Source organism: Porites lutea, chromosome 2 (genome assembly GCF_958299795.1).
Source record: "Porites lutea chromosome 2, jaPorLute2.1, whole genome shotgun sequence".
NCBI lineage: Eukaryota > Metazoa > Cnidaria > Anthozoa > Scleractinia > Poritidae > Porites > Porites lutea.
Genome location: NC_133202.1, coordinates 55,658,648 through 55,681,653, shown reverse-complemented (window position 1 = coordinate 55,681,653; position 23,006 = coordinate 55,658,648). Strand labels below are relative to the sequence as shown.

The 23,006-nt window shown below is 38.6% G+C and overlaps 3 protein-coding genes across 3 annotated transcripts in view; 2 read left to right on the top strand and 1 right to left on the bottom strand.

Moving 5' to 3' along the window:
* LOC140929106 (uncharacterized) overlaps nt 1-22,179 on the bottom strand; it is a 34,044-nt gene extending 11,865 nt beyond the window's left edge. The window contains exons 1-6 of the mRNA XM_073378966.1: nt 21,764-22,179; nt 18,880-19,188; nt 16,277-18,133; nt 15,820-15,965; nt 14,834-15,101; nt 13,889-14,272 (exon numbers count right to left, since the gene is read on the bottom strand). Coding sequence (XP_073235067.1) covers nt 13,889-14,272; nt 14,834-15,101; nt 15,820-15,965; nt 16,277-18,133; nt 18,880-19,188; nt 21,764-21,821 — 3,022 coding nt within the window. The 5' untranslated portion in view covers nt 21,822-22,179. The remainder of the gene's footprint in view (nt 1-13,888; nt 14,273-14,833; nt 15,102-15,819; nt 15,966-16,276; nt 18,134-18,879; nt 19,189-21,763) is intronic.
* LOC140927230 (uncharacterized) lies at nt 761-1,841 on the top strand. Its single transcript, XM_073376868.1, has one exon. The coding sequence runs from the start codon at nt 919-921 to the stop codon at nt 1,795-1,797; it is 879 nt and encodes a 292-aa protein (XP_073232969.1). The 5' UTR covers nt 761-918; the 3' UTR covers nt 1,798-1,841.
* LOC140929101 (uncharacterized) lies at nt 3,355-4,260 on the top strand. The gene has a single exon (XM_073378961.1). The coding sequence runs from the start codon at nt 3,355-3,357 to the stop codon at nt 4,258-4,260; it is 906 nt and encodes a 301-aa protein (XP_073235062.1).
* Nucleotides 22,180-23,006: the final 827 nt, after the last annotated feature.

The window sequence follows — 23,006 nt, the reverse complement described above, 5'->3', positions numbered from 1 at the left end:
GGGTAGGAAACAATAACAGAATTGATCTAAGGTGTATGCATTTCATGATCACAGTGGTTTGTTATGTTTATCCTAACTTTGCGTGCTTTTACAATCTTACAGCGAAAAACAGTTTATTTTCTTGTTTCGTACTTTTTATGCTATCTGTCAATAAATGCACACTGATGAACTAAAGTGCAGACAGCCAAGCGCCTATTACTAAACCTTACCAACAAACATTTAATAAGTGGGTTTTAATCATTTTTGCCCGCTATTTTAATCAGAATATACTATCTGCTCTAGGTTAGTCACTCTTAAATTTCGTTTTGTTTAAACCGGGTTAAGCACCTATTCATTACTTTTTGAGTTTCTTGGCAATAAGTCTTAATTAAACTCACTTAATGAAAATAAAATTTACTGTTTACTGTTAACAGAAGTAATAATAACGATCAGAAACCTTGGAAAAAAATAATAATATAAAAACCTTGGATGCGCTAGCCATAAACGCCCAAACTGAAATTAATACAATTAAAACCGAATGAAAGCAACGTCAAGAAAGTGAGCGACACAAAACATACAAAATTCAACGTAAAAAAAGGGAGCAATTTAAATGAAATGGAAGTTGATTATGGAATATATTTGTAGAGAAAACATTTATTTGTTTAACACAAAATTGCATCAGTCATGATCACCGCGGGAGAAAGCTCGTCAATCTTATAACAGCTTTCAGTTTATGTCAATACGATATCATTTTTTCAACCACATTTCATCACGAAGGCAACTGCAAAAAATGTACAGCGACATCGACTGATCAGTAAGTTCACTGATCACCATACAAAACCTTTGCCTTAGATGTAGCGACTTCTCTTAAATTTAATTGACCAACTTTTAAGGATTTTTTGAACAGTTATAAGAGGAAAATTTACAAGACGCCGGAGAATGGCTACCACGGTTAATGCATTTTTAATGTGCACTTCTGCTGTCGTTGGCCTTTTTTCGCCGATTGCAGTGGTGGGAAATGCTTTGGTTTTGACAGCGATCTTGAGAAAACCTTCTCTCAAAACACCATCTAACATTCTCCTGGCGGGATTGGCTTTCACCGATTTTGGAACGGGACTTATCAGTCAGCCTTTATATGTTATAAATGTACATATGGGTATGGTGTTCAACGTTGTCCTCTTGAATACGACCACTTGGCCCACGGAGTATTTAGTTTTGAAAATAATTGGTGATGGCTTATGTACCTACTTTTTCTTACTAAGTATTCTTACAATAACAGTCATGTCCATTGAACGATGGCTGCACATGTCTCGTCGATCTTTAGTTACAATGCGTCGTGTCTGCATAGCAATTATTGTGTTGCTACCCATACCTATTCCACTAGTGGTTTATCAGGTACGATATCAGTATACCATTGCAGTAAACATTACAAGTATGTTATCATTGCTCTTTTGCCTGACTGTAACCTCAGTTGCTTACTTCAAAGTTTTTCGAATAATTCGCGAACATCAGCAACAAATTCACGCCAGCGAAATATCTCGAGGAGCTGCTCAACCAATAATTAACATTGCCAAGTACAAGAAATCTGTAAAAACTATACTCTATATTCTTGCTATTTTCTATACTGGTTACTTTTCTGTCACCATTTCCATGGGGCTAATGATGGTTTTCAAATACAATGACGTTAGTTTATTGGTATTCAACATGTCAGTTGTACTGGCATTTTTGTCTTCTTCATTAAACCCTGCTCTTTACTTGTGGAGAATGAAAGAAATCCGTGATGAAGTTAAACGGCTTGTTAATAAAATATTATGTTAAAACAACGAAATATAAACAGGAAACAAAAGATCCAGGCACAAAGTGACAGTAAAAATGCCCATCAACCACATCAACACATCGCCCAGAATGCCGTGACACATCAGGCAATTTTCCGGCTCTCACGCGCGCTAAAGTTGACAGAACTAGTCAGCAAAATTTGGAAATTTAACGTCTTCAGGAAAAAGGTTAAGTTTACTAGTTAGCGTTCCAGTATGGCTTTTGGATTCGTCCTGTTGAATCGGACGCATGCCCCGGCCTCTTAAACTGAACCTTAATCGGCTGAGGAGACTAGTAGGAACAGTAGCAGGTCGCAATACACAAGCAAAGTGACAAACAGAATTTCACATTCACGTACGTTAAGGGAGCCTGTGTCATGAAATTTATCAAGTGAATTCAAACAGTGAGAACTGCCATCAAATTAACTGAAACAGAAAAATAAGCTCGCTCACTTGGAGAGTTTTACAAAGCTAAGTTCCTCGATCTACATAAATCTGCATATCATGCTCAGCCTTATTCAGTAATTACCCATTGGTACGTATAATTGAATGTCAAAAACCTACCAAGAAGTTTTTAATTATTACACATCCAACGCTGCCTTTTCTCCTATTATTTAGATGAGGCAATAATGTAGGCTACTTATAATGCGGAGAAAAATCGCTTCTACAGTAGTGGGCCGTGAATGCCAATAGGAAATTTGTCACGAGGCACGTTACACACCGAATAGGCGACCCCCGACGCGAGCTCTGGTAAACTAAAATAAACGGAAAACTAGAGGGAAAGAGACATTTCAATATAGATTAAACGACAAATGATTCAGATATGCAAAATTGACCACAGAAGACGCACCCACTAAATGAAAACTGAAACCGTTCTACAAGAATTGATTGTTAAAGTCGAGAACCCGTGGGTCGCGATCGGTGGTGGAAGAAGGTAGTGGGAAAGACTTTTCTTCAGCTTTGCAAGTTTCAATAAAGAAATCTAGAAGGACGAAAAAAGCGAGAGTTTCATCTTTTGAACTCATACCAAAACTGCCTTATAATATTATTGGTCAAACTTTGCACCTGGTACAATTGTCACAACGCGTTATATTTTTTTCAAAACGTGTCTAGACAAAGATCTACCGATCTCAAATCACCGGAGGCTAAGCCTCGCAAATACTCCGAAGAAGAAAACCACTCCCACGACAGCAGGCGTGCCGACGGGAAAATTGATCGAAAGCCGGTCTGAATAGGAAATGGAATGAATGAATGAATGAAATGAATGGGAAACTACTGAAAGTTTTTTTTAAGGCGTCGCAGTGTTTGCTTTAAACTAAACAGAATTTGTATCAAAACAAGGTGTCAGTATGAAGTCAGTTAGTTAAAAAATGAAAAGAAAAAACGACGTAGAAAACAGCACAATGTAACATTTAGTATCTTCGCTATCATATTCAACATCATGGTGACCTTTTGCACAAATAAGCATGAATTCGAATGTTTGATGAGAAAATTTCACTTTTTTTGTTAAAGCGAACTCAGCGGAAACTTAAGTAACCGAACAGTGAAAGAAGATAACATAATGTCCTACACCGCTGCTGAATTTACAGAAAAGTATGACACATATTTCATTTGTACTTCAATCATTGCTGCCGTCTTAACCCCAGTTGCAGTCGTCGGAAATGCGCTTGTTTTGACGGCAATTTTGAGGAATCCACCTACTAACATACTCTTGGCTACAATGGCTTTTACTGACTTTGGAACTGGGATTATAACTCAGCCCTTTTACGTTGTGCTTAACTTCCGCACTGAGAAAGATGATTTTAAATTGATCGATATGACGACCTGGCCTCGAATATATTCAATGTTAAAACAAATGGTTGATGGCCTTGGTAACTATCTTGTTATCCTCACGGTTTTAACGATAACAACCATGTCAATTGAACGATGGTTACACATGTCTTATCGATCTCTGGATACAGTGCGTCGAGCTTACATTGCTGTTGTACTGCTATTACCTCTACCGATTCCACTAGCAGTGTGCCGTGCACTTTATCCGTTTAACATTGCAGTGAATGTTGCAAGTGCTTTCTTCTTGCTGTTTTGCCTTCTTATAACCTCAGTGGCTTACCTTAAAGTTTTTCGAATAATTCGCGCACATCAGCAACAAATCCACTCGAGCGAATTGGCCCAAAACGCTGCTCGACCAGCAATCCACATGGCCAAGTACAGAAAATCTGTCTTCACCATTCTCTATATTGTTGCCATATTCATTATTTGCTTCTTGCCCATGGCCATTTTTTCCTCGGTTTTAATGCCAGTTCTCTTATATAAAAAAGAAATGGTGACATTATACAACGCCTCAGTAATTTGGTTATTTATTTCTTCCTCGCTTAATCCTAGCCATTATTTGTGGAGAATGACATGCACATATCCGAAAGTTGTACGACTACTTAGAGCAATGTCTTGTAAACCCAAGGAATATTAAATTAAAACTGTACATTTAGCATAAATCTTGTATGGAGCATATGCACTTTCCAAAAAGGCAAAGTGACTTAGGAAATATTCATCTCTGACAAAGATTTATTTGAGCCCATTAATATTTCATGGTCACCCAATTTTGACGATGGCGCTTTCACTGACAAACCTACATCGAAAACTCACCTCGACACGGCCTGTAAGTATCTTCATTGGAGCACCTAATTTTTATCATTTTTGCTTCTAGCTGTTAAATAAGTTATTGGAAAAATTTGAGCGATGACTTTTTCCTCACACAGACTATTTCCACAATAGTGCTGCAGACTGAATGTAAACAAGTGGTGTCTCCCCATTTGTTTTGATTAAGTCTTGTTGTTTACGAAAATACTTAAACTTCCAGGGTTTATGAAAACCAATAAATCACCGACAACAAAAGGACATAGAGATCAAAAGAAGTTCAGGTCTGTTTGTTCAACGAAAGGTTTATCATCTGCACGTCACCCATTGTTTCCTTTACCACTGAGATCAAATGCAACTGCGCCATGAAAGAACACATTTTCTTGTTCCTTGTAGAAAGAACCAAAGGAGAAAAAATAACACCGCCCGAGGACAACTTCAACAATGCTTTTTTTCCAAAAACAATCTAGACTCTTCTTTCGATTTCTTAATACTTCACTCTGGTGATAAAGCAAAAAAGAAAATAAGGTACAATAACTTACAAGGTCCTTACAGCAACCTTAAATAACACCTCAGAACTTTTTAATTTATAAAGTCACTCATTGTCGTTTTTTAAAGGTGGACCAGTGACAGTTCGCTTCTGTTTAAATTAATTACTATCTGCATACGTTCCGACGTGATCATAGTACGAAACAAAAAAACAAATATAAAAAAAGTACTCCTAAAAAAAACGAATGTTCAAAACAAAGTTTAAATTAAAATGACGTTTCTAATATTGAGGATGGAAGATCATTGGATAGCATCTCTTAAGTTGGGAGTTATTCGCTTGAAACAGAATTTACATCTCACCAAGGAGCTAATGATTGGTTGATAAAAAGAAAGGGAATTACCGTAAAAACCTGAAAAAAAGAAGTTTGCAGAAACAAGACAAAGTTACAATATGAATGACTTCGGAATCACCAGCATCATGTAAGAAGACAAGATGGAGAACAACTTCTGAACCCTTCAGTAGAATCAAAGTTTACATTTATTTGTTGTTTGACGGCATTGAGCGAATTGGTTACACCAAAGTGGGAAAAATATAGCAGAGTATCCTGCACCTTTGCTACAATGACCGAACTCTATGGCCCATTACTGCTTTGCATTTCAATCATCGTCCTCGTTTTGTCGCCGGCTGCGGTGGTCGGAAATGCTCTGGTGTTAACTGCAATTTTGAAGAATTCGTCTCTCAGAACACCTTCTTACATTCTCCTGGCTGGATTGGCTTTTACTGACTTTGGAACAGGACTTATTAGTCAGCCCCTTTACGTAATAAATGCAAATGCCTTTAGCAAAGTGGGGAAAGATTTTAATACGTTCAATCGGAGTTCCTCGCCTCGAACTTATTCAGCATTAAGAATGATGGGCAGTGGTATTGGCTCCTACTTTGGTGCCCTCACAATGTTAATAATAACAGTCATGTCAATTGAGCGATGGCTACACATGTCTCGTCGATCCCTAGTCACAGTGCGTCGTACGTATATCGCCACTGCGGTGTTATTGCTTTTACCTATTCCGTTTGCAGTGTGCCGTGTACTACTCAGTAATCCATCTAACATTGCAGTGAATGTTGCAAGTTCTACATCGTTTATATTTTGCCTTGTTATAACCCCAGTTGCTTACTTCAAAGTTTTCCAAATAATTCGCGCACATCAGCAACAAATCCACTCAAGCGAATTTTCCCAAAATGCTGCTCAACCAGCAATGCACATGGCCAAGTACAAGAAATCCGTCTTCACTATTCTCTACATCCTAGCGATATTCCTTATTTGCTACCTGCCCATGGCCATTACTTTTGGATTAATCCCAGTTCTAAACTATGAGAAAGAGACGGTGCCACTTTTACACTTCTCATTTTTGCTGGTATTTATGTCGTCCTCGTTGAATCCTGCTCTTTATTTATGGAGAATGAAAGACATTCGAAATGAAGTGGCACGACTAATCAAAGCAGTATTATGTAAGCAAAACGAAAATTAAAGTGATTTTTGTAAAAACTGCTACGGAAAGGACTTTTCCCTCAAAAGTACTCGCTCAGTCATATACTAAGCGAACAATATAAAGCTACTGTATCTGAGGGAGAAATGAATTTAATAACTCGTCATCCAGTGCTGTTTATCTTTTAGCCATTAACCTAACTATATGTAGCCGTTAACACGATTTTATGGAGTATTTATGAACATTCTTTTTCTAGGTTTTACGCCTTCCATAATCTTTTTGCTTCCTTGCAGTTAACAAGGCTAAGAAAGTCATTACTGTACAAACAACGTATTCAATACTGTGAACACCTGGCGTTCGGCAGCAGGCTGAAATCTCATTACATTTTTTTAGCACAATTGAGAATAGTTTATTCGTGATCAAAATTTCAGCCTGGAGGTTCTTACTCCACGGTTTCTTTTAAGACGTTTTCTTTTTACTGTAATCAGAACAGGTGACCGGTTCCCTATCATATACCAAGTTTTTTCTACGCATTTTTCATCTCTATTGGAAATCACTAAATAAACGCCAACACGGGACAACATATAGCACAATTGAAATTCATCTCCAGCATCCGATCCGTTGAGACTTGAACTAATATGAACTAATTTAATTTCTGATTTGTAGTGGAAAGAACATAAGAGATCGAAGAATGCTGTGCGCCACTTGCAGCTAGTAAGCCAAATTAACAAAAACGCCAATACTTCGCTTTGTAACAAGCAATATTTATATCAGTTTGGCGCAGCTTATTTCCTTACTGGCACCGCATGCAGTCAGTGTAATCATTGCAGAGGGTACAGATAAAGGATTATATGGCGGTTTAGAAAATTCAGAACACTAATTAAAATAGACTAATAATAGACTGTCAGGTACATTGAGCATTGAGTATTTCTAAAACAAACCACACACACGAACAGGTGTCATGCACGTAAAGTATTTTATCTTGATTGATTTTTTGCCTCAAAGGCAATCGATTTCAAAACGTAAGTCCATAAAGAATAAATGACATCTGACAAACAATAACAGAAGACTAGTCTCATACATCGGGAACTATCTATGATCTTGCAAAGCATAAAACCCAAAAGAAAACCTAGTTGGTAAGAAATTAACCCTAAGGATGGTTTTCAAATACAATGACGTTAGTTTACTGGTATTCAACATGTCAGTAGTACTGGCATTTTTGTCTTCTTCATTAAACCCAGCTCTTTACTTGTGGAGATCTAGAATGCAGTTAAACTGCTTGTTAATAAAATATTATGTTAAAACAACGAAATACGAACAGGAAACAAAAGATCTAGGCACAAAGTGACTGGAGACCAGTGAAATGACCATCAATCACATCAATTGCCCAGAATACCGCGACACATCAGGAATTTTCAGGCTCTCACGAGCGCTAAATTTGAAAGCTCTTTACAAAAAAGTACTTAGAATTACAATGAGGGTTGGATAGAACTAGTCAGCAAAATTTGGAAATTAAACGCCTTCAGGAAAAAGGTTAAATTTACTAGTTAGCGTTCGATTATGGCTTTTGGCTTCGTCCTGTTGAATCGGACGCATGCCTCTTAAACTGAACCTTAATCGGCTGAGGAGACTAGTAGGAAGCAGTAGAAGGTCGCAATATATAAGCAAAGACCTGGCTGAGACCTGGCTGAGCTAAAATCTAGCCTACAGTTCACCCAGAAAGACGTTGAAGACCTAAAACCAGTAACCAAGCAGATGACTAAGATTGGAAAAGAGCTGGGAGAAGTCTAAGCCCAGGTAGATTTCCATTGTGACAAGATGGAATATCTCGAGAACCAGAGCCGTCGCAACAATATTAGAATTGATGGAATCCCTGAGGAACCCGATGAAACTTGGAAAGACACTGAAAGTAAAGCTAAAGTGGCGCTAGAATCCAAACTCAATCTTCCTTTCAAGGTGGAAATCGAGCGAGCTCATCGCACTGGTAAAGTTAATCGGCGCTCTGACGACAACGCTTCATCTACGCGTCCTCGTACAGTTATTTGTCGCCTGGTAAGCTGGAAGCAAAAGGTCCAATGTTAAAGGCAGCGAGGATTGTAAAGCCAGAGGGAATGTTTGCCAATGAAGATCTTGCGGCTGAATCTCTTCAAAGGCGTAAAGATCAACTGCCGAAACTAAAACAAGCAAAGCAAGCCGGAAAGATTGCCTACTTTGTGTTGAATAAATTGATAATCAAAGACAGACCCTCGATCTAGTTTAACTCAGATAAGTTGACTCCCTATTCAATTCTTTGCTAATATGAGCGAATTTCCTTTTAATCATCTTGACGGTGTGTCTTTTAATCTTGCCCTTTATGAGTTAGCTGACGGCCCAGTGCGTTTTAATAATGATAGATTAGAATGCCTATACTTTAACCTGATAAGTAATTGCAATACTGTAATATCCAGTGACATTGATCCAGATAGTAATTTTCTAAATCTTACTTCTAAAGGTAGTTACTATAACGAGCCGGAACTAAATGACCTAATTGGTAATAGGAAGGATGCTATCAATTTTTCCCTTTTACATTTAAATGCTCGTACCTTACTTAAAAATTTTGTCAAATTTACCCAACTCTTAGATTCTTCGCAGCATGAGTTTTCAGCTATAGGTATCTCAGAGACGTGGCTAAATGATATTAACGAAGATTATAAAAACCATTACTGGCTATCGTTTCATCTCATCGAATAGAGTGGGTAGGCTTGGTGGAGGCGCAGGCCTTTAATTATTTACGCGACACTTTCAACTTTAACATTATGTCTGATTTGTGCTCGTCAAACTCCGCCTTATTTGACTCTGTTTTTGTTGAAATCGAAAATCCACATGGAAAAAACTTTATTATCGGTACAGTTTATCGTCCTCCCCTCTGCTAATTTGCATGAATTCCTGGAATCTTTTCAGCAATTACTTGATCGGGTAACAAGGGACAATAAAATGTGTATTACTCCCTCGTATATCCTTTCTTAACATACTGTAATGTCGCCTGTTCCTCCACCTACTGTTCCAACCTAAACTGTATTTACCTTTTGCAAAGGCGTCTAGGGCGGCTCATAACAAAAGCTCACTATCTAGCAAATACCGCCCCTTTATTTAGCTAGCTTAAAGTCCTTGACATATTTAGTATTAATTCATTTTCTGTCGCTACTTTTATGTATTCTTATCACCATAATCTTTTGCCTAGTAGCTGTCGTGACTTGTTCTTAAGTAGTAATCAAGTCCATCAATACGAAACCCGACTAGCCTCTCAGTATAGACCTCATTTTTGTAGAACAAATATGAAGCAATTCAGTATCCCTTACCGAGGACCTAAAATCTGGAATTCGTTGCCTATTTCACTAATAAGCTCTCCTTTTATATTTGTTTTTAAAAAAAATTTAAAGAATTATCTCACTGATAGCCGATCTGTCGCTTAATTTTCTGATCTCAGAACACCCACCAACATACTCTTGGCTACAATGGCTTTTACTGACTTTGGAACTGGGATTATAACTCAGCCCCTTAACGTTGTGCTTAACTTCGGCATTGAGGAAGATGATTTTAAATTGATCGATATGACGACCTGGCCTCGAATGTATTCAATATTAAAACAAATGGTTGATGGCCTTGGTAACTATTTTGTTATCCTCACGGTTTTAACGATAACAACCATGTCAATTGAACGATGGTTACACATGTCTTATCGAACTCTGGTTACAGTGCGTCGAGCTTACATTGCTGTTGGAGTGTTATTACCTTTACCGATTCCACTAGCAGTGTGCCGTGCACTTTATCCGATTAACATTGTAGTGAATGTTACAAGTGCTTTCTTCTTCCTTTTTTGCCTTGTTATAACCTCAGTGGCTTACTTTAAAGTTTTTCGAATAATTCGCGCACATCAGCAACAAATCCACTCGAGCGAATTGGCCCAAAACGGTGCTCGACCAGCAATCCACATGGCCAAGTACAGAAAATCTGTCTTCACCATTCTCTATATTGTTGCCATATTCATTATTTGCTTCTTGCCCATGGCCATTTTTTCCTCGGTTTTAATGCCAGTTCTCTTATATAAAAAAGAAGTGGTGCCATTATACAACGCCTCAGTAATTTTGTTATGTATTTCTTCCTCGCTTAATCCTGGTCTTTATTTGTGGAGAATGACATGCACATATCCAAAATTGAAGTTGTAAGACTACTTGGAGCAATATCTTGTAAACCCAACGAATATTAAATTAAAACTGTACATTTTGCATAAATCTTGTATGGAGCATATGCACTTTCCAAAAAGGCAAAGTGACTTAGGAAACTATATTCATAACAAAGATTTATTTAAATCCATCATTCATCGTCAACCATTTTTGACGATGGTACTTTCACAGACAAACCTACATTGAAAACTCGGCACGGCCTGTGGGTAACTTCAATTTTTATCATGTTTGCTTCTAGCCGTTTGTTAATTAAGGTATTGGAAAAATTTGAGCGATGACTATTTCCACAATAGTGCTGCAGACTGAATGTAAACAAGTAGTGTCTCCCCATTCGTCTTGATTAAGTCTTGTTGTTTCAATACTTCAACTTCCAGGGTCTATGAAAACCAATAAATCACCGACAATAAGAGAACAAATAAAGATCAAAGAAGTTCAGGTCGGTTTGTTCAACGACAGGTTTATCATCAGCACGTCACCTATTGTTTCCTTGACCACTGAGATCAAATGCAACGGCGCCATGAAAGAACATATTTCCTTGTTCCTTGCAGAAAAAAAAACCAACACAGCCTGAGGACAACTTCAACAATGCTTTTCTTCAAAAACAATCTAGACTCTTCTTTCGATTTCTTACATCACTCTGGTGATGAAGCAAAAAAGAAAATAACGTACAATAACTTACAGAAACCTTTACTAATACGTTACAACTTAATAATTTATTAAGTCGCTTATTGTCGTTTTTTAAAGGTCGACCCGAGTGACAGTTCGCTTCTGTTTAAATTAATTACTATCTGCTGACGTTCCGACTTGATAATAGTACGAAACAAAAATACAAAAACAAATATAAAAAAACACTCCTAAAAAGTAAGCGAATAGTCAAAACAAAATTTAAATTAAATGACGTTTCCAATATTGAGGATGGAAGATCATTGGATAGCATCTCTTAAGTTGGGAGTTGTTTGCTTGAAACAGAATTTACATCACACCAAGGTCAGTTAATGATTGGTTGATAAAAAACTAAGTGAATTACTAAAAATCAGAAAAAAAGAAGCTTGCACAGAGAGGACAAAGTTAAAATATGATTGACTTCGAAATCACCAGCATCTGATGCAAGAAGACAAGATGGAGAACAACTTCTGCACCCTTCAGTAGAATCAAAGTTTACATTTATTTTGTTGTTTGACGGCATTGAGCGAATTGGTTACAACATAGTGGGAAAAATATAGCGGAGTATCCTGCACCTTTGCTACAATGACCGAACACTATCGCCCATTCTTGCTTTGCATTTCAATCATCGTCGTCGTTTTGTCGCCGGTTACGGTGGTCGGAAATGCTCTGGTATTAACGGCAATTTTGAAGAATTCGTCTCTCAGAACACCCTCGTATATTCTCCTGGCTGCATTGGCTTTCACTGACTTTGGAACGGGACTTATCAGTCAGCCCCTTTACGTAATAGATGCAATTGCATTTAGAAAAGTGGGGAAAGATTTCAATACATTCAATGGAAGTTCCTCGCATCGAACTTATTTAGCATTAGGAATGGTGGGCAATGGTATTGGCTCCTACTTTGGTACCCTCACAATGTTAATAATAACAATCATGTCGGTTGAACGATGGCTACACATGTCTCGTCGATCCCTAGTCACAGTGCGTCGTACATATATCGCTATTGCCATGTTATTTCCTTTACCTATTCCGTTTGCAGTGTGCCGCGTACTTATTCCATTTAATATTGCAGTAAATGTTGCAAATTCTTTATCGCTGATATTTTGCCTTTTTATAACCTCAGTTGCTTACTTCAAAGTTTTCCAAATAATTCGCGCATATCAGCAACAAATCCACTTGAGCGAATTGTCCAAAAATGCTGCTCAACCAGCAATGCACATGGCCAAGTACAAGAAATCCGTCTTCACCATTCTCTACATCCTAGCGATATTCCTTATTTGCTACTTGCCCATAACCATTAGTTTTGGATTAATCCCAGTTCTAAACTATGAGAAAGAGACGGTGCCACTATTAAACTTCTCATTTTTGCTGGCATTTATGTCGTCCTCGTTGAACCCTGTTCTTTATTTATGGAGAATGAAAGACATTCGAAATGAAGTGGCACGACTAATCAAAGCAGTATTATGTAAGCAAAACGAAAATTAAAGTGATTTTTGCCAAAACTGCTACGGAAAGGACTTTTCCCTCAAAAAAATACTTGCTCAGTCATTCTACAATTACTAACTTAACAATATAAAGCTACTGCACGGTGAAATAAATTTAAATAACTCATGATCCAGTGCTTTTCATCGTTCTAGCCATTAACCTAGCTATATGTAGCCGTTAACATGATTTTATGGAGCATTTATGAACATTCTTTTTCTAGGTTTTTACGCCTTCTACAATCTTTGTGCTTCCTTGCAGTTAACAAGGCTAGGAAAGTCATTACTGTACATACAACATATCCAATACTGTGAGCACCTGGCGTTCGGCAGCAGACTGATATCATAAAACAGCTTTTTTAGTAAAATAGAGAATTCGTGATCAAATTTTCAGCCTGGAGGTTCTTACTCCACAGTTTATTTTTAGATTTTTTCTTTTTATTGTAATCAGAACAGGTGACCGGTTCCCTTTCATTATGTCAAGTTTTTTTCAATGCATTCTTCATTTCTATAGGAAATCAGTAAATAAAGGCCAACACGGGACAACATATAGCACAATAGAAATTCATCTCCAGCATCCGATCCACTGAACTAATTTTCTGATTTGTCGTGGAAAGAACATACGAGATTAAAAAATGCTGTGCACCACTGCAGCTAACAAAAACGGAACTACTTAGCTTTGTAACATGCAATATCTATACCAGTTTGGCGCAGCTTATTTCCTTACTGGCACCGGATGCAGTCAGTGTAATCAGAGGGTACAGATAAAGAATTATATGGCAGTTTAGAATACTCAGAAAATAGATTAGTAATAGACAATCAGGTACGGGACAATTGTTATGTAGATGTTTTCACCTTATATCTTCTTATAATATTTCATTTAACGCTAGCGGCCATTTTTGACGCCGATTCGCTGTAACGGTAACTGCTCAGATTTCGACAGCAACTATGACGTCGTCGGATGAACGCGATTAAATCAGATAAAATCTTAGACTAGTTAAAGTCTAAAAAAGAAGCTGAATTAAAGGGCTCTCCGCACATTCATGTAATCACTCAATGGGATTACCCAGAATCCCCTGATAAGCCTAAAGGTCTCTAGCCACGTATAAAAGTCAATTACCTGGAGTCAGTTTGCTGACAGGGTACGACCCTGAGTATGACAAACTTTCCACACCAGGGTACCCATGTGGAGCGTGGATCCTCAGAAGCGAAGCCTCACTCTTATCTCCATCTGCAACTCTTACGCCAAATACAGCCAAGTTCAGTGCCCCTTTGTTAAGCTTTGCTGAGCCACCGGGAGACTGGTTCTCTATTGTCCATTCATGAATAGTCCCATCTGCGCGAAGCTCAAAAGAACCAGTGCCCAGTCCCCCTAAAGGCACCGCGGATCGCATACCAGACGGAGGGTGTTTGGTGCTCTCCCGATGTACTATCCCGGATGTACAATGTTCTGAATCACGGAGGGGTGTTGGTACTGCGCTTTTAAGCCAGCAGCAATACGATCCTGTAGCAATAATGAAATGAAAGAACCATTTTGAGCGATCATAACAGTCATTTACAAAACGAAGAAACAGCCAATCAACAGTTTAAAGTAAAAATAAAGTGTTTAGTGTGTTTTAAAGTTCTCTATCAAATAAATATGCTCCGCACAAAGGTGTTCTACTTACGCTAGGAGTTTGACAAAGTCACCATGTAACAATAATAATAACAATAATAACAATAAAGTTGCTGCTTCTTTGAATGCACTGTATGACATTTGAAAAGGCTGATGGAATTGTGTATACTACAAGCCCCATCATCAAAGGATTAATCACCAAGACGATGTACGCACGGAGAAGATGAGTAAAGGTGGCGTAATAATGGTAAGAGCATTTTCCACTCACCATCATGCCACTGACTCGTATTTTTGTCGTTGGTTTTGTCCCTTCCTCAAAACCAATCACTCAGTTTGAACCGGCAACGCACAAACACTTAGTCAGCTGGTGCTTTTGAGAGTTTTCAGATGTTTCTGGGTTAATCTTATTACATTTACATTTTCCATTGATATGTAGAAAGCATTACTTACCTTTGGGACAGTTAGCAGTGTCCGCCTGTTGCAATCTTAGTGTCCAGGCCTGGCAGCGAGGCTCTTGGCAACAGTACTTCTCACAGATGTTAGCATTGTTGATCATGGTACTTCCTTTTATAGACATGACCTGGAAGCTCAAAAATACATCTCCTCGTAGATCAGTGCGGTTCATCCTAAGAGAGGAATTGCAAGTGTGGTAATTCTCAGGCATCTCGTAAAGATATGAATAAGGCGAGAATAAATCGTTGTTCCAAGAAGCTCGGGTCTGAAAGAAAACAGGACAATACACAATTAACGGTTTTGCTTTTTAACTTAATTATTCATCACTAGTTATCTCTTTGGATAGAAATGTAAAGTAACTAAATCAAAATCGATAAAAAGGGCTTCCTTAGACTGACACGAATAATATGGTCCAACTGAATAGTAAATTAAAAACTGTTTTAGATGATATGGCTGGTACCGCGAGGGGGGAAAGATGAAGTGCCGAAACCCTGTGTTCTGATTGGCTACCCAAGCAGGAAAGATGAGCTCATCTTGCCCTCTGGGAATTTCCCTGATAAATCCTTTATTGACCAAGCTTGTTCGCTTAGGATGGCTAGATACTGGCCTCCTTCTTTTTTGCGCTTTCGTTTTTATCGACCTCGACGGACTTTGTCTTGGTCCATAATAAGGTAAGAACAACTTGCCTAATATCCAGCCATATATATATTGACCGAACAAGCGTGGTCAGTAACATAGATATGTAGCACCAAAGAAAGTGTATCCTTCTGGCTCTTTTAAAACTGGGCCCTGAATAAATGAGCTAGTGGATTTTCATGGAAAAAAGGAAATGAAATCGCAGAAACAAAAGCTTGAAAGGAAAAATCTTTTGATTGAACTCATGTAAAAACTTTCTTTTGATCCAACTGATCCAACTTCTGACAACGTGGGTGAGAAAAATCTGATGTGCTTCACCGTCGCTTTGAGTGAAACAAATCCCTTACCTTGGATACGTTGTATTCCTCTACATACAGTCCACACTGTTTGAGGTACACAAATCTACTCTTGTTATAAACGGTGGAAGGTCCGTTCAAGAATTTTAATTTTTCCAGTTCTGTTACAAGCTTGTCGTCTTTGAGTTGCGGTTTAGCTAAAAAAGAAGAAAACGTTTCAAACGCAATTACATTAAATTACATTGAGGCCAAAATAACTACTGTGCGATGCGCATGGTGTTTAGCTAAAAAGACAATTTTTGCTGTGTGAGCAAATGCAAGCTGCGACGAGTGCCGGCGTTTTACTCGCCACACACGTGTGAGCCGTCAACGCTGTAACTCTCTTTAAACTAATTCGTTTATATCCGATAATAACAAGCACTCGATATCTGTTGTACAAGTAGTCAATATTAAGAAATTCGGCTTAAAAGAAATCTTTTTTGAGGCAAAAAATGTGAGTTACATTTACCTTTCTGAGCCTCTTTCTTCAAGTTCTCTTCCCTATCCGTTCCTTCCTGAATGTCCTTCAAATGATGTTGCTTATCTTTTACTTTCTTACTTATTCTTTGAGCCTCAAGTTCTGCAATTCTGTTCAGGATCAACTCCTCTACCTTTCTTCCGATCTGAAACGTTTTGTCCGATGATTTATTTTTATCTAGTAAGATGCTCTGACCTTTAGATTTGTTTGACTTATCGTGCGTTTCTTCGTCTAACTTTGATTGTAACTTGAACGCGCCTTTTGGTGCTGTTTCATCTTTAGTCATTTTTCCTTTACTGTTTTCTTTATTATTCGTGTTCCCCTGGTTTTCACTACTCGGCGCTAATTCTTTCATCTCTTGTCCAAGAATAGCAAGCTTACTATTTTTTTTGTTCCCTTCATTCCTTCCCATCTGTTTTGTATACTTTCCTTTATTATTCTTAACCGAAGCTTGCTTCCCCATTCCAAGTCCCCAGGGTTGCAGACGTTTTAGATTCTTGTTGTACTTGTTCTTCCTGGTTTTTTGAAGCCTGTACAATTTCGCTTCAGTGATATTGTACCCTGTTTTACCTATTTTTACTCTGCTTTTTCGACTTTTACGACGATGGCTGTCCCTTTGATTGTTCGGGCTATCATTTACAGATTTTTGGTTTTGTTGCAATTCATAATCAATGAACGCTGAACCAGATTCGTGTTTAGTGACAATGTTATAAATTTTTTTGACCTTTTGCTCTTCTTCTTTTCCCTTTGGTCCTTTGGCTACCATATCCAAGTCCTTTTTAGGCGAAGCGTACCGCCACACTTTGTGCAAGTTATGTTCAACTTCCTTCAAAAGTTTCTTGTTGACAACTCCTGATCCACTGCTACTTTCCCCGGAGAAATCCAACACACTCCCCTCATTTCCACTCCCCTCCCCTGAGACAGCTCCCACCTCAGATTCCTTTACTACATTCTCGTGATTTGTTTCACCTGAGCCGTTGGATCCCGTATCGTATTTTTCATCTGACAAATTCCCGCTTTCTCCTGAAAAATCCATCCTCATTCCGCTGAGATCATCGATTTCACCAGACTCGGCTTCCTTAGGGTTCTTCGGTCCTTCAAATGCCGAGGAAGTTGAACGCGACTCATGTTTTATTAACAAGTTGTAAATTTCTTGTAATGTTTTTTCCTCTTCTTTGCCTTTTGGGCCTTTAGCCACCATGTCAAGGTTTTTAGAAGCTGAGGCATAGCGCCACACTTTATGTAAGTTTCGCTGTACCTCGTGCATGATTGTCTTGTTAATTAGAAGCCCAGATCCGCTTGAACTGTGAGCTATATCATCCTCCAGCAATAACCCTGCTGAGCCGCTAGTTCCTGAGCCACCTACAAAACCAGGGCCGCCTTCTACTCTTTTGTCAGATTCTCCTGAACTATTTTCTTCATGAAATGTTTCAATATCCTGTATTGTGCGAGGATCAACCACAGTTGCCATCTCTGTTCTCTTTACCGCAGTCACTCCGCGGGCGTGGCTTTGAATGATGTCATCAGCTGCGTCATCATCCTCATCTCCTGATTCGCCAACTAACCCTCCTTCCCAGTCTCCTTCGTCCTTGCCAGAAGTCCCTTCCATTCTGAAAAGCATTGTTTCCGAGTTGTGCTCGTAATAATCTCCGCTAAATACAATTTCTTTTTCGTCAGCGGAAGGAGCTCGTTTTGTCAAACCAGAGCTTCTTTCATCTTCCATTTCTTCAAGCGAGCGTATTATTCTTGTGATGCGATTGCTGGATTCTGAGCGCGCAGGCTCTTGAGTTACTTCGTCGGGGCTCGTCAAACGGAGAACATCATTTACTTCCCTTCGGCTGGGTTCGACTAAATACAGACAAAAGCACATGATTCGTATGCAAAGAAAATTATTTCAATCCAAGAGAACAATAAGGTTGAACATTGCTTTGATCGTTATCAACCTCGCTAGCAAGTCGGTTGAAAACCCTAACTTGATAATAAACATCATGGTGTACTAATTGTGGACACTCTTCACCATCCAGACCAGGAGGGGGTAGAGGGAGGAATCTACCAGTCTGACTTTGAACGTTTATATAACTTGAAATCCCTTTGAGTAATAGCCACGTAGATTAGTAACTTTTTTCCAAATTTCGTCTGGAAACATTTTGTAACTTATGTAACTATTCCATGGTATATTAAACCACTTTAAACACGCATGTTTTTCGAAAATCTAACAAAATTCAATTTACTACATTACCAATAGTTACTCCAAATTTTAACGAGATTAAAGTACTAAATCACCAATGTTCCCCTTTTTATTACTATTTGAACATTTTAGCGCCCCTTTTTCAATAATTTTGGTCCATTTTTAACATTTTCTCACAAAAGTACATCGAAAATTTCGAAAAAATCTCGGCTGTTAGGAATCATAACAATTTTCACGTAATACATGATCATGATGTAATCAGGTCACAAAGACTAAAAACATCACATTAGCAATTCTTGACGGGCTGTTTGCCGATTGTAGATTCAATATGCTTAAAAGATGGATAATTCTAACGACCCATCCTTAAAGCTCGAAATATTCAAAATAAAACCAGTTAAAACTGTACCTTCATCTTCTGCATCATCCCTTGATGCAATGTATAACAGCTTCATGCCTCTCTCATAGCTTGGTAACCGCACAGGTTTGCACATCTCACGGCTCACACAGGAGACTGAGTAACAGTGTTCACCCACCCATGCAACTAGGTCACATGACCTTTGATCGCAACACCGCTGGACACATAGCTCGGTGTCATCTGGAGGACCGAGTCTCCTAAAGTGACCAGCCTTAAGTCCTCCCTGAAGACGCGCGTTTGTGAATGTGTAGCTTTTGGGACAGTTGTAACGTTGAAGAGTGAATGCAACACTAATAGTAGCTGAAAGGAAAAGCGAAAAGAAATAAACTCCTAAAAAGAAATATAGAATAAATATAGAAGAAGTAAAAGTAGTATTTTTGAATTCCCTTGGCGCGATGGGCAACCTTTGCCAAGTAAATATAGAAGAAGTTAAGATAAGCAAATAAATGAGCACTGCATAAGCATCTCCGGCATGGGTTATCTATTTCAGTCTTGTAAAAAACATCTCAAGATTAACGTGCACTATTTACAAAGTAAGGATAGACCAATCCGATTCATTCAACGAAAATGAAATTACGCGCAGGATTTGAGCATTTTCAGAAGTAGATAGTAATTATATGGTAATTAACCTGCGGTTTTTGCGCAACGCGACTCATACTAATGTGCTATGATCTGAGCTTAAACAGATAAATTATTCGTCCGATCGCAGCAACTTGTATCAGGAAATGGTATTCTTCCCACGGGATATAATACCGCGTATTTTTGTTTCTTAAGATTGTTTTGAGGATTTCGTATACAAGAGCTAAAGTTTTCTAATAAATAAAGTTTGTGTATTCACTACAGATCAATCCGCTACAAATCCGCCAGGAAAATAGGGAAGCCAAGTGAGTCTGGGTTTGTAGAGATCACTGTTACTGTTACTTTTCCAAAGAAAACAGAGTGGGCTCAGATAAAATGTCATCGAAACAAACAATATCAAGTATGAAGCGACTCGACTTTATTATAAAGGGAATCCGATTCCTGACGCAACAAAACGAAAAGGGTTTCATAGCGAAATTACTTTATTATCACGCGAAACGGCTAAAGGTTGGCTAATGTTTATGCAGCGAAACGACCAGACACCAGCCTGGCGCAGGATTAGTTCGACTAGTCCGACAAGAACGGTTCAGGAGAAAAATGATGATTTTAAAGGAACAGTATCCCGTTACTGCGCATGCACCAAACTTTGATTTTTGGACAGGATGTCGCGAAATCAAAAGATGCGAGGAGAGTAAGAGAACCTTGAAAAATCCGTTTGCATCGCGCTTGACCGGGTTCAATACCACACTAAAACTTCTCAGGATTACAGATCAATGATATATTGTTCCTTTTAAGTTTCGATTTGGGCAAAATCTGGATTTTTTGGCGTTACTTTTATTGCCGTTGGCCGGAGGACCAAAAGATTGGAAGCACTTTGATGCCGATTGAAGGCTTATTTCTTCTGCTAGCTTCCATACAAGCTCAGATAATTGTGAAAGGAATACGCAGAAATGAAACAGCAACAATAAAGACTGTAAGAAAGAAACCATTGAGACATTGATGTCACTGAGGAGATCTTGTGGAGGGGAGCTTAGTGAAGCAGAATGTTTTGCAACGACGCGTTAGTAAACTTTTTTAAATGAATCTCCCTAACGGCCGACAAAATCAAACAAACAGGCGCTACATGTTTAGAAAAACTAGTGCCACGAAATCATAATATAATTTTTGACTAACCTTTCTGATGATTGAGCGAGCGTTGAGATTGCATTTTTGTTTATGTCTTTCAAACGTTTGAGGCTAGAACGCGAGCAAATCAGGCAGATATTACTAGACTTGAACAACTGACCTCTGACACGAGTTTGAAATTAGAAAATATGTTTTTAAAGCCTAGCGGAACGAGATTTTCGGGTTGCGAGGCGGCCCAGCTAGCGATAAAATCGCGATAAGTCTTCGAACCGCGAGCCAAATTTTTATATAAGACGAAAGACTTCTTTGAAAGTCTAAAATATTACTTGAGAATATAAACAACAAATCTCTGTCGGCGGTGCGGTCCGGAAGGAAATCTTGTCGAGTCAATATGACATTTCTATTGTCTTTTGAAGAAAAAACAGATGACGCTCGCGCGTGCGCATAATCGGGACACTGTCCCTTTAAAATATTCAGTGAATGATATGGCCGTTAACGAAGGACCAAAACCGTCATGAGTCGTGAGAGTGCAGATTTTGTCGGGACGAATAAAGCACTTTAGACACTGTAGCTTGCACGTCGTTTTGATCATGATTGTGACTGGCAGTTGCACTGGTTCATATCGAGAGCATAATAGCATATCATAAGTACAAATGCTAGTGTGAACAGAACTAATCGAGTAAGCCAAGCTTAACGTGTTCGGTCAATTCTAACAACCTCTGACATACACAATGAACTATATTGAACTCATTATTCTTTAAGACCTCCGAATGCGTTAAAAGAATATAAGTTTATATTTACTCTGATCATTTTTTTTACTGAGTCCAAGGAAAATATTTTTCGATAAATTCCTCTTACAACCCGTATCCTCTCTTGATCCGTCTATTGACTTTAGTCGGTAAAATGAGTGAAATGATTAAGTCTGGATCCGGCTCCACTTCGTAAGTTCTAACTATTTTATGAAAAAAATCGTAAGCGGGCAAAATGGCGAATGGATACATGTTTGAGGTATTGTCCTACTGACGCCAACTGGACGCGCAGTCTTTAGACGAAAACATAGGACCCAAAACAACGTTAAATAGCCCAACTACACTGTGATTTAACCTGTACGAAACTCAATAAAAAGATAAAAGCGCATAAACGGAAGAATAAAAAGGTTAACTTTACCCACCTGGAAAAATCGCTAACTGTAACATAACCAGCAAAATTCCAACGCGTTGGGCACACATTTCCGCAGATTTCTGATCACTAGTTTTTAAGTTTTTTCACTTCACAAATATATTCAGAAGTTCTATCTATAATCCAGTGCGTATAGCTAGCAACGAACTGTATATAGAAAATGGTGAAATAGTTGTAACTGGTATTATATTTCCACGTGATGTCTTTGTTTCTTTGAAATCCGCGCTGTAAAAGAACAAGACACGATCCGAGTAAAATGCCCAGTTCATAACAGTTCCAAAGTAATTATAACTTCGACTGAACCGATGTGATTCCGGCCATATTTCCTAGGAAGAATTTATTTTGCCGCATTTCACTGCGAGACAACTTCAAGGACAACAGAATCAAGCGAGCGATGAATGGATCAGGAATTCGCTCTTTACCTTCTACAGGTGGTTACGGGTTCAATGTTTTGGCGCGCTCAAAATCAAACGGCCTGTAGCTATGTAGTGCGCATGCCTAGGCTCCGGCGAACACTTAGGAATGGTAAGCGACGGGTGCGTAAAGAGAACTTCTAGTTAATGCAAAAAGCATGGCTAATTCATGTCCACTCTGATTGATACAATTACCCAATGAATCTTATTCCTTTGTTATCAGCCCATGTGTTTTCGTTAATTTAGACTTTATAGCTGATTAGATGGCTCCGATGTTTCTGCTCTTACGCTGGTCTCAGCTGGTCCTTGTATCAGAATTTATCGCACATATATAACCACGGTCAAACCTCCAGACCCGGGCAACTTCTCTACAACGGCCTCTTTCTTTGTCCCGGGGGACAGTTCATACATTGACTCTTGTTTAAACCTCTCTATAACGGCCACCTTTCTACAACAGCAACGGCCACTAAAGCGTGTCCCCAAACTAACATCTCGACAACGGCCAGTTTTTTTTCAGCCACTGATACCAAAAAAAAGAGACATTTGATCCGTATGGCGTGACGTTGACGACTAATCGCGGCAGTCTTATTACGTACGTATTTTGACTGTGTTTCATTTATACTGCTGCAGAGAGCATAAATTGTCTACGTTACTTATAGCGAAAGCTGCGAGCCTTGCTCGTTCTGTTACACTAACATTGGTGACTTAAAACCCTGATTATTCAAGTTTTTTGTGTACCTTATCTCTATGTATTATTTATGGTTGGATTACCATTATGGGATACAGTGTCAAAGGTTTGAACCCAAGAGTCATTTCATAAGT

Excerpts from the sequence above, each read along its gene's own strand:
- LOC140929101 (XM_073378961.1), top strand. The coding sequence starts at position 3,355 with ATGTCCTACACCGCTGCTGAATTTACAGAAAAGTATGACACATATTTC.
- LOC140927230 (XM_073376868.1), top strand. The coding sequence starts at position 919 with ATGGCTACCACGGTTAATGCATTTTTAATGTGCACTTCTGCTGTCGTT.